The sequence below is a fragment of the Capsella rubella genome, unplaced genomic scaffold, assembly GCF_000375325.1.
Source record: "Capsella rubella cultivar Monte Gargano unplaced genomic scaffold, Caprub1_0 scaffold_4, whole genome shotgun sequence".
Taxonomy (NCBI): Eukaryota; Viridiplantae; Streptophyta; class Magnoliopsida; order Brassicales; family Brassicaceae; genus Capsella; species Capsella rubella.
Genome location: NW_006238920.1, coordinates 14507174 through 14517856, shown reverse-complemented (window position 1 = coordinate 14517856; position 10683 = coordinate 14507174). Strand labels below are relative to the sequence as shown.

The following is a 10683-nucleotide window of genomic DNA, read 5'->3' as shown; positions in this document are numbered from 1 at the left end:
CGACATCCCATCTTCTCTTCGCTGACGATAGTCTCTTCTTTTGTAGAGCGACTCCTGATCAAGGTGAAGAGGTTCTAAATGTTATTCGTCGTTATGGCGAGGCTTCAGGACAACAACTTAATGAAGCAAAGTCTTCGGTGATGTTTGGGCACGAGGTGGCACCAGCAACCCGTACCACCATTAAGAATATCTTAAGTATTCAAACCGAAGGTGGTATGGGTACTTATTTAGGGTTACCCGAAAAGATTCACGGTTCAAAAACTCAAGTTTTTTCCTTCGTTCGCGATCGACTTCAGAAAAGAATTAGTACTTGGTCTGTCAAATTCCTTTCCAAAGGAGGGAAAGAGGTACTTACTAAGGCGGTTGCTCAAGCTCTTCCGACATATGTTATGTCCTGTTTTCTACTCCCCAAGGCTATCCTTACTAAGTTAAGTAGTGCCATTGCTAACTTCTGGTGGAAAACCAGGACGGAGAGTAATGGTATTCACTGGATAGCCTGGGATAAATTATGTACCCAACTTTCTGAAGGAGGGCTTGGGTTTCGCACATTGGGTGAGTTTAATCAGGCGCTCCTTGCTAAACAATTTTGGAGACTCCTTCGCTTCCCAAATTCACTGTTGAGCAGAGTTTTGAGGGGTAGATATTATAGATTTAGCGACCCTTTACAAATAGTTAAGGCCAACCGTCCCTCCTATGGATGGAGGAGTATATTTTCTGTCAAGCCTCTGATTGTTTCAGGTCTCCGCAGAACTGTTGGTTCCGGAATGCTTACTCGGGTATGGAGTGACCCGTGGCTTCCCACTATCCCACCTCGACCTGCTAAAAGTGTTCTCGCCTTTCAGGATCCGCATTTGTACGTCAATGATTTACTGGATAGGGATACTCAGGAATGGAAACTTGACCGTTTGAATGCTTTAGTGGACCCAACGGATATCCCTCTTATTCTAGGTATTCGACCTAGTCGGACTTACCTTAGTGATGGGTATAGTTGGGTTCATACAAAATCTGGAAATTATACTGTGAAGTCAGGGTATTGGGCCGCGAGAATTTTATCTCGTCCTCCTTGTGACCTCCCTTTTCAGGGACCGGATGTTTCGGCACTCCAGGCACAAGTATGGCAAACTAAAACCACAAGAAAGCTGAAGCATTTCATGTGGCAATGTCTCTCGGGTTGCGTAGCAACCTGTCAAAGACTTTTTTCTCGACATATTGGTAGAGAGAAAGATTGTCTCCGTTGTGGCCATGAAGAGGAAACGATTAATCATCTCCTCTTTGAGTGCCCTCCGGCTAGAAAAGTCTGGGCTCTATCCTCTATACCTTCTTCAGGGACGGTGTTCCCTCGTCAATCTCTATTTTACAATTTTGACTTTCTCTTTTGGAGAGGTAAAGAATTGAAGATAGATGTAACCAATATCCATAACTTCCCTTGGATTTTGTGGTATATCTGGAAAGCTCGTAATAGATTTATGTTTGAGAATATTAGGGAGTCACCTGAGGAGACCCTTTTGCTAGCTACTCATGAAGCAGAAGTGTGGCGGCGAGCGATGGAAACAAATGTTATGCCAGACCCTCAGCCACCTCTTTCGGTCGTCCATAGGCCCCTATCCTCTCCACTTTTGGAATGTCAATGTGATGCCTCCTGGCTTGATTCTGATCCCTTTAGTGGTCTTGGGTGGATCCTACTGGATGATAGAGAAAATTCCTCGCGAGGCCACTCTTGGATTGGTCTCAAGAGTGTTAGGAGGTCCCTTTCACCCCTTCATGCCGAATGGGACTCTCTTCTTTGGGCTATGGAGTGTATGCTAAAGCTTCGTCAGAACAATGCTTGCTTTGCCATAGATTGTTCGGATATCCTTGCTGTGCTGGAGGCGCCGTCGGATTGGCCCACGTTTGCAGCCGAGTATGCTTCTTTTTGTGATCTAAAGATTTCATTTTCGAACTTTAGTATCCGCCGTATTCCTTGGAAGGAAAACGGGCGCTCAGACTACCTTGCGAAGAAAGCAAGAAGTCGTGGAGTTCATTTTTCCTATACAAGCACATCGGTACCGTCATGTCTCTCCCTAGAGGAGAGTTTGTTCCCGATAAACTTGTAATTTAATTTCTCAGATGACAAAAAAAAAAAAAACAAAAAAATGTAGTAGAGAATTATATATTGCTTTGATTCAATTCTTGAAATTTAGATTAATTCGTATAAGCATAGAATTTCATTCTTTTTCTTTTTTTCTTTCATAATATGGGATTTGGATACATAAACTAGATATATATTTAATTTGCCACAAGAAACTGAATAATAAAACCATTTTCAAACATTTTGCTTCCGGTACTAGTGTTTATAGTGTGGTCACTTATTAGATGCTGCTTATATATTAGAACTAAAGAACAGAGAAAGCAATATATATGTGATGATAACAAATTGAAACAAATATCGAATAGAGATGAAAGTATTAAATGCAAATGCAAATATGAGGTAGGGTTAATATATACGTTTGTAATTTGTATGCAAGGACAAACCAAGGAATCAAACCCTCCGATCCCTCAGGTTGTCTCTCTTTCAATTTGGAGGTTTCGTTCGCAGATTTTGGGATTTCATTTTATATATAATATAATCTGTTCAAGTATCCAAATATATAAATTGTAACTTTATATATATATATATATATATATATATATATTAAAATTGACTCTTATCTATAAAAAGGGGATCTCTGCTCTCTGCGGTAGCAGCAAAGCAAAAGTCAGCTTCCCCTGCGCCTGCAGCTCTTTTATACATATATATATATTTCACATTCATTTTACTGTTCACACTCATTTATAACTCTTCTTTAGCTTTTTTGCATCCTTTTCTTTTTTTTTTTCTTTTCTTTTTTTCTACTTATAACTAGATTATACATACATACAATATATACACACACACAGACCATGTTGTAAAAATTAAAAAAAAAACGTCGTTTAGTTGGAGCACAAATTGTTTCAGGGAAATAAATAGGAGCACAGTAGTAGTAGTCGTAGTAGGTGTGGTCCCAAAGAAAAAGGGAGGCCCAACCCAAAATAAATAAGATATATACAGACAGATGATAAATCCAAAGGCCCATTCTCTGTCTAAATATATATATATGCTGCTAATGTTTAGTCGCTTTCTCTGCTGTATTTGGATCCACACTTTCCCATTTTTTTGCTTACTATTTATACATTTCTATCTACCTATCTATTCACTCTCTCTAATATAAGTCTTACATAGATCTTTTCTTAGGTTCATATACTATTATACTGTATTTGGTTTTGTTTCGTTCGTAGCTTGTTATTTTATTTAAGTTCTTATCGTTTTTAATATGAATTTGGAGATAGTTTTGCATAGACTTTTGGTATCATGACCTACTTCTATTTGGGCCTATATAGGCTTCTTCAGGCCATTTAGTGGACGCGCTAACCACATGCATAATAGTCGATGAGATTTAATTAAAGAAGGCAAAACTGCCTTTGTCATTCATTAATATCCATTTATATATATATCACTTTCAAATGTACAATTGAACAAAATTGCATAACATCACCCACAAGGGAAAATATATATTCAACCAAAACCCAAAAAAAAAAGGAACAAAACAAAACTGCAAAAGCCGATCATATGATTTATGAAATATGTAAGATAATAAAAATATTTATAGATTTATATATGCGGATATGCTGCCAATAATCATCTCTTCCGCGTAAAAGAAACACAAATGTAGTTGTTGCTCTTCATCTCCTCAAGGTGTGGAGGATATACTCAGCGTACAGATCCCTGTTCATTTCACAATCAATTCATGAGATACGTTGCTACTCAAATCTTTTCAAACATAAGTCTCTCAACTTCTTAGGGTTTTTCTATGGTTTGGTGAGATCTTACATGGAGTGCTGGATTGCTTCATGCGCCGTCTCTGATGGCAAGAAATCGTTCACAGCCACCATCTTGTTCTCGTTCTTCTTATCTATATAACCCAACCGTTATTTTTACATAATTAGGTTCTTTAGTTGTTTAATTTGGTCCTAATTACTTTGGCTTAGATGTGATTCAAAAATTAAATAAGGAGGATCTTACAGTCCTCGAAGAAACGGCGGATTTCAGATAGACGATGAGGAGCGAGTTGTTTGATGTCTGTGAAATGTTTGTACTCTGGATCATCTGCACAAACTGCTATGATCTTGTCGTCTTTCTCACCCTGATATATTCAACCAGCGCATTCATTATTACCATTATCAAAATTAAACTCTCGTTTTTTAAAATACAATGCAGGTTTTACTTTTTATTAGATCAATGCTCTGATGATGATGAGACCTTTCAAATTTTGGATTTCTTGGATTGCAAGTTTTATGATTCTTACGCAGTTTTAGTTCAACTCCTAAAAGGTTTCACATTTTTTATGATCACTAATGTATCGTGACAAATAACAAACATTTATGAAATATGTGGAGAAACCTGATCAATCATGGGCATTAATCCAATGGCTCTAGCACGGAGGAAACAACCTGGGAGCACTGGCTCCTACACGAATCAGAGAAGCTAAATTAGGTTCAAACACAATGTGGTGTTTTGTTGACAATTTTGTGATGCTTGTGAAAACACACTTACCTGCATAAGGACAAGAACATCAAGAGGATCATTGTCTTCACACAATGTCCTGGGGATGAATCCGTAGTTGTGTGGATAAACAACAGACGAGTACAAGATCCGGTCAACCTGAGATCGAATTCAGATATCATCAATCAGAAAAATTAAGAGAAACGGAGATCACATTCTGAGGGATTCACATTACCTTGATTAGACCGGTCTTTTTGTCGAGCTCATATTTCACTTTGCTTCCCTTTGTGATCTCGACCACCTGACCAGAGAGGCTCTCTCGTTAACAGACCAAGAGAGAAAGAGATTAAAGAAAGAAGGGGTTACGTGGGTTATAAGGTGAGAGAGACATACCACATTGAACACCAATGGAGCTTCAGGACCAATCTCAAGGTCGTGCCATGGATGTGCAGCTACAGATCTCCTGGATAGAGTTGAGAGAATCCTCTCGTTCAGTTTTGGAACAGGACGAGGAGACTGACTTGATTCCTGAGTTTCTTCATATGCTTCTTCACTCATCTGTCATCACATCAATGGCATAATTAGATCGTGACGAAGAAACAGAGCATTTGGAAACAATCAGAGATTAGCATTAATTACCTTTGGATCTTCAAAGGGACAAAAACAAATGTAATTAAGTTCTGCAAAAACAGAGCTACGCATATATATACAGGATAAACCAGAGTTTAATAATAGCATAAAGATTTGGTCAAAATTGAATTTAATGATACCAGAGATATTCTATCTCAGCCTTTCAATTTCCTTTTCCAAAAAACATCAATACTATTTAATTTGTTTTAAAACAAGGGAAGAAAAAAAAACAAAACATTTTGTAGTATGTACTTGTTTATGGTGTTTCTTCTAAACTCTTTGCCTGCACGTTGTTATAATCGTGAGTACCAATCCTAGTCACGATTATTTTTTTGCATAACACGATCTCGTAATTGAAAAAAAACAAACGTTTCTTTACCCTCAAGTAAAACGTTTCAAATTTACATACATGCAAAACAAACAAACAAAAAAGAACCTTAATTTCCTCTGTTTTTAGGTCTTAGGGAGATAGATAGAGTCAGGAGACATAGAAATCATCTGAAGTAAACTCGAATTCGAAAACGTTTCCTCAATTCCATCTCCTTTCTTATCGCAACCGCCTCCACCGCTGTTTCCAGCGATCTGCAACAGCTCTCTAGCTGCATCAACCATTCCAAATTTACCATCACCACCAAACAAAACGCACCGAGTCGCGATATCAGCAACTAAACCAATCTGTTCCCTAAAAGCCATAGGCTGCTCATGGAAATACATTGAAGGATCCACGATCTCTTCAAGCTTACCGCTTCTAATCCTCTGTAACGCTTGAGTCACTGTCTCTTCTCTCTGCTTTAAACCTGTCACAATCTCGAGAAGCAGAACCGCGAAATCGTACATACTTGTATCAATCCTCTGTTTCCTCTGTAAACCAAAACCTGTGACTTTAGCTTGGAAATCTTCGTCTAAGAAGATGTATCCAGAGGCAATGTTGTTGTGTAGGATCGGTGGATAGTTCTCGTATTGAAGTAAAGCTAGTAAACCAGCTACTTCAGCTACAATGTTAACTCTCTTGCACCAATCAAGCCCTAGATGTATTCGATCTCCAAGCGATCCGTTTACCGGATACTCGTAAACAACGAGTGGATTATATCCAATATCCATACAGAAACCTATGATTCTCGCGAGATTTCTATGCAAAACCGTGGATAGATGATCGATTTGAGACGAAATCTCCATGAATTCAATCTGGTTTTCGCAGAGAACCTTGTGGACGATCACTCGTGTGCCGTTTGTTAGATTGCCTGAGAATATTGTCCCGGTTTTGCCTTGTGTGAGTTTATGTGAATCTTGAAACCCTTTGGTGGCTTCTTCCAGCTCACGGTATGTGAAGAGACGAGTCTTGTTGTAACCTTTGCGAAACGAAACACTAGTAGTAGTCGTTGCTGTAGAGATATCGAACTGTTGATCTGTATGAGTTGTTACCGGACGTTTAAGGAGGCAGAAGAGTGCTAATAGTGAGCCCAATATGAACAGAGGAGCTAAAACTCCTGCATATATATAACATATGTCTAATGATGTTAGCAACAAGTTTGGCTCAAAGAAAATTTTGAATTTATTCAGATGAGATGTAATTACCGGCTAAAACGGTGAGTTTCTTCCCCTTGTGTTTCTTGATCTCACATTTGTCTCCATATAATTCCTTTCCGTCTTTGTAACAAGCTGCAATAACAGTACATCAAGTAAGTTTCTTGTGACTCAAGAAACACTCGGCTGTTCAAACTAGGGCAAAATGAGTTACTGAGCTAACCGAACCGAATGAACTATTACAGATTAACAATTTTTTTTACTTGACGTTTAGAAGAGTGAAATGGTTACTTGCAAACTACTGTTTCATACACGTAAACATGAAAAAGGAGAAGGAATAAAACTCACACTTTAAGCAACCGGTTCCATGGACGAAGCCATCGCCAACGAAGCCATCACGGCACACACATCGAACACTCCCTTCGATAGCCGTAGCGTTGACAGTTCGAGCCTCACGATCGCAAATAGCTTCCGAAGAGTTTCTGGGAATCCCCCACTCTAATTTAACACCTCGTTTACCAGTGTTGGTCCCTCTTGGAACAACCCACGAAGAGAATCCTCTGCATCCGTATTTACTAAAAACAGAGAAGTCATCACCTGCACGCCACGCGCTGTGATCAGAGAGAGGGTAGCAACATCCGGTATCTCCACCGGAGGTTTCGTCTTCCTCTCTGCCGTCGCAACCAAAGAGATCGTTGGTTTCGCAACCGGCTTTACAGAGAGAAGAATCTTCACAGTCGTAAAGACCGATCACGTTTTCGAAAGAGATGGAGAAGAATTGGTTTGCAGAGAAAGGGAAAGATCTTAAGTCGTTAAATTGGCGACAAGAAGGAGATGAAGGGAAGTCTACGAGGAGACCGTCTGTGAAGAACTCAATGATTCGGTAACTTTGGTGGTTTATGTGAAGATATAAAGTGGAGGAGTTTGTGCAGGAGAGTCTAAAAGCGGCGGTTGAGGAGGGGGAGAGATGAAAAGGGAAGGAGACAGAGAAATTTCCACACTTTTCCGGTGAACGGAGAGCGTCCGGCTGAGAGAGAGATATTGAGGTTAGGGTTTGGAGAGTTAAGAGAAGGAGAAGAAGTAGAAACAGGGCAGAAGAAGAAGGCAGAAGAAACAGAGGAGGCATTTCAGGTTTTGGGCTAGAACAATCAATGAGTAAAAAAGATGTTTTGTATTAATGTTTAAAAGAATATTTAAGAGTTTCTTGTATTAATGCATCAAAAGCTACATTCGTGGGACTTGGAATTATGAAATTTTGGTTAATCTTATTTATTTATTTGGGAATTGTGAAAAAAAAAATATTGGGATATCGACAAGCGTGTGTGCACAGTTGTTTTTGTTTAGAAACTTATAGAAAAATCACTTGGTTTCCTAACTATTTTTGGGTTATTAAAAGAGATATAATTGGATTTTGGACATAAAGAGTAAAAGAGCGCGAAAGAGAAATGCCACGTGTTGAGATCGTAAGAGGTATAATGGAAAAATGGACGGTGGAGAGAGAGGTTAATATAGAAGTTGGGGAAAAGGAGACTAATGGTCCGTTGAATAGCTAACACTTTGCACCATTGGACCTCGAGCTCTCCTATTTTTACTCCAAAACGCTAATCTCTTGTTTTGATCAATTTTTTAATTAATTATTTTACTATATAGTTCTATTACTCTTTGTTACGTATTCGTATGATACAAGTATTTTTTTTTTATTTGTCGCGAAACAAAGATTAAAAATTACGGAATGTGTCAGATCTAAAGGTTACTCGTTCTCTTCGCAACATAAAAACTTGGGAACGGAGGAGACGACTCTCCCGTTACGATGCCTAGGACTACCGTTTGGTAACAGTAACACTCACAATCATACACTAAAAGGCTAATTTTTAAAATATGGGCTTTTAACATGAAGGCCCATCAAAGCAAGTGACGGAGATGATATTAAAGGTTTCTGGAACATTCCTCTTCTCCACAGAAAGAAAAAGAAAAATAGAAAGCAGAGTAGTGCGATTGTGAGAGCGCAAGAGGAGGAACTGATCTCGAGTCTCGACTCTGCTGTAGATTTCTCCGATTCTGAAAGGGTTAGGGTTTCTATCGATTCTTCGATTTTACACGTTTCGTCGATTCGTAGGTTGCATGATTAGTTTGATCTCTTCTTGTTTGTAATTTCTCCGATTCTTCTTGTTCATCTTTGTTTTTCGAATCATCATCATCTGTGGAGAATGATGATGATAATTAGGATCTGTTTTTTGGTTTCCCTGATGTTCTTAGGTATCTTAGGTATCGTAATTTTCAACGATGTTCTGTGGATGATGCTTCTGGTTAATTAGGTGTTCCATTATTTGCTCAGTTCTTAGCTGGAATATCGGCGATTCTTAAGTTCCTTGTTCGTTTTAGGTTTTCGAATCATCATCTGTTTTTCTGATAGTTCAACTAGTTAGATATCGCAGTTTTCAACAATGATCTGCTGTTTAGGTGTTCCATTAGATGCTCTATTCCTCTTAGTTGATGATCTCTTTTGGAATTTTTCTATTGAACCACTGTAGTCATTAATGTTACATCATTGATATTGATTTCTCCTTTGCTAGTTGCTATATTCAACCTATGTTCATTATTGTGGTCCTATTGGTATTGAACTTAACGTTCATCTCTATTAACGTTTCAGGTTTGCTAAACCATGGTTAGCCTCACTGACAACTACGAACTACAATGTGTGCGATGGGACTGCCAAAGACAGCCTGAGAGAACTTTAGAATACTGTAGCGAGGGTTGCCTAGAGATGGCTAATTCGGATTCACAATCCAAAATTCCGTTTGTTCTGGCAAACTGTTACGCATCGGTTACTGAATTTTCACCTGTTGCTGCCAAGATTCTCAACTTGCTCAAGGCTGAAAAGGAGAGCGGAGTTCCTCGCCCCTCTCAAGAGTTGTTTTGCACCCCACCTTGGCGGTCAAGTATAGTTTCTGTCACTCACTTTTGAGTCTCCATCTCTATTTCATCTTATGGTTATATCTTGACTCTCATTGCAGGTAAGTTCAAGTTTGTGTTTTCTAGTAGGGAAGAGTTCTGCCAGTGGTTGTTCATTGGATCGCATCAGATTCCTGTAGCTTCTGAATTCAAATGGGTTCAAGGACGCAGCAGGATGATCGGTGGAATCATGCATTGTGTGCTGAAGCCTTCTCCAAGGGAAGACAGCAGATGGAAACTCCACCAGTATTCAAGGCCAGATGTGATGGGAAAAGCAGTGTATGTGATGCATTGCAACAAGAACTGACACACCATTATCAGGTCATTACTCATTTACTAAAGTGTAGTTTTGCCTCATATGTCATGTTGTTGTTGTATAACTCACAGGAGGTTTTGTGTTTCTGGAAACTTAGCAGCGTAGGAAGATGAGGAAACTGATTGATTCAAGTGGCGGTTGTAGTCTGGAAATAGAAGGTGAAACTGGAGAGTGGTTCTTAAGAGTATGTGACACCACGCTTTTACTCTATGGAATCCGTAAAACTGGAGAGTGGTTCTTTAGACTGTTAGTATATGGTTCTTAGAGTAAATGTTAGTATATGGTTAGATTGTTATTGTATTGTAATGATGAATGGATTGCTTTATTAGCTGATAGACTGAGTACTTGGATTGGTGTTTCTCTCTGTTTCTTATCACATCATAATTGGCTACTTATTATCTTGATGCCTTGCATAAGGCGTGAGATGGCGAATTGTTTGAAAAGATGTATTGACGATTATGATGGGGACTAGAATACTTTATTGTTCAAAATGATTGATATTGTTTCGCTGTGGTTTGGTTAATACTAGAGAAACCGGTTAAGTTTCTCCAGAAATTGAGAAGTTTTTTTTAATATGAGAGTGGGGTTAATAAGACTCTTACCAAAGACAGAACCAGGATGCTCTAGGAAACTGGTGCTCAAGGACAAGAGCCCTTTCAGTGAGGTTGCGATCAGGAGAGCTCTAAAACAACAAGAATAGTAT

At 38.9% G+C, this 10683-nt stretch overlaps 3 protein-coding genes and 1 pseudogene across 4 annotated transcripts; 2 read left to right on the top strand and 2 right to left on the bottom strand.

The window, feature by feature from the left end:
• Window positions 1-2093, top strand: part of LOC111831122 — a 4211-nt pseudogene extending 2118 nt beyond the window's left edge.
• Window positions 2094-3483: 1390 nt separating this feature from the next.
• LOC111831146 (soluble inorganic pyrophosphatase 3) lies at window positions 3484-5207 on the bottom strand. The gene is made up of 8 exons (XM_023784811.1): window positions 5198-5207; window positions 4952-5116; window positions 4794-4859; window positions 4610-4717; window positions 4457-4522; window positions 4079-4199; window positions 3887-3968; window positions 3484-3781 (listed from the first exon to the last, which is right to left on the bottom strand). Exons 2-8 carry the CDS (start codon window positions 5114-5116, stop codon window positions 3739-3741), a joined length of 651 nt encoding a protein of 216 aa, XP_023640579.1. The 5' UTR covers window positions 5198-5207; the 3' UTR covers window positions 3484-3738.
• Window positions 5208-5574: 367 nt separating this feature from the next.
• On the bottom strand, window positions 5575-7838 carry LOC17890316 (probably inactive receptor-like protein kinase At2g46850). The gene is made up of 3 exons (XM_006295718.2): window positions 7061-7838; window positions 6764-6847; window positions 5575-6675 (listed from the first exon to the last, which is right to left on the bottom strand). Exons 1-3 carry the CDS (start codon window positions 7836-7838, stop codon window positions 5642-5644), a joined length of 1896 nt encoding a protein of 631 aa, XP_006295780.1. The 3' UTR covers window positions 5575-5641.
• Window positions 7839-8667: 829 nt separating this feature from the next.
• On the top strand, window positions 8668-10474 carry LOC17889488. 2 transcript variants are annotated; one of them, XM_006295989.2, is made up of 4 exons: window positions 8668-8778; window positions 9363-9651; window positions 9727-9985; window positions 10081-10474. In XM_006295989.2, the coding sequence occupies exons 2-3, from the start codon at window positions 9375-9377 to the stop codon at window positions 9969-9971; spliced, it is 522 nt and encodes a 173-aa protein (XP_006296051.1). In that variant the 5' UTR covers window positions 8668-8778; window positions 9363-9374; the 3' UTR covers window positions 9972-9985; window positions 10081-10474. The 2 variants fall into 2 exon arrangements, with proteins under 2 accessions (XP_006296051.1, XP_023639946.1); XM_023784178.1 differs by having other exon boundaries at window positions 10078-10474.
• Window positions 10475-10683: the final 209 nt, after the last annotated feature.

Coding starts and splice junctions, on each gene's coding strand:
- LOC17890316 (XM_006295718.2), bottom strand. CDS start 7,838: ATGCCTCCTCTGTTTCTTCTGCCTTCTTCTTCTGCCCTGTTTCTACTT. Junction 6,848..7,060: donor TGGAACCGGTTGCTTAAAGT/GTGAGTTTTATT, acceptor CTGTTATTGCAG/CTTGTTACAAAGACGGAAAG. Junction 6,676..6,763: donor GAAACTCACCGTTTTAGCCG/GTAATTACATCT, acceptor ATATATATGCAG/GAGTTTTAGCTCCTCTGTTC.
- LOC111831146 (XM_023784811.1), bottom strand. CDS start 5,116: ATGAGTGAAGAAGCATATGAAGAAACTCAGGAATCAAGTCAGTCTCCT. Junction 4,860..4,951: donor CTCCATTGGTGTTCAATGTG/GTATGTCTCTCT, acceptor CTCTCTGGTCAG/GTGGTCGAGATCACAAAGGG. Junction 4,718..4,793: donor AAAAGACCGGTCTAATCAAG/GTAATGTGAATC, acceptor ATTCGATCTCAG/GTTGACCGGATCTTGTACTC.
- LOC17889488 (XM_006295989.2), top strand. CDS start 9,375: ATGGTTAGCCTCACTGACAACTACGAACTACAATGTGTGCGATGGGAC. Junction 9,652..9,726: donor CACCCCACCTTGGCGGTCAA/GTATAGTTTCTG, acceptor CTCTCATTGCAG/GTAAGTTCAAGTTTGTGTTT.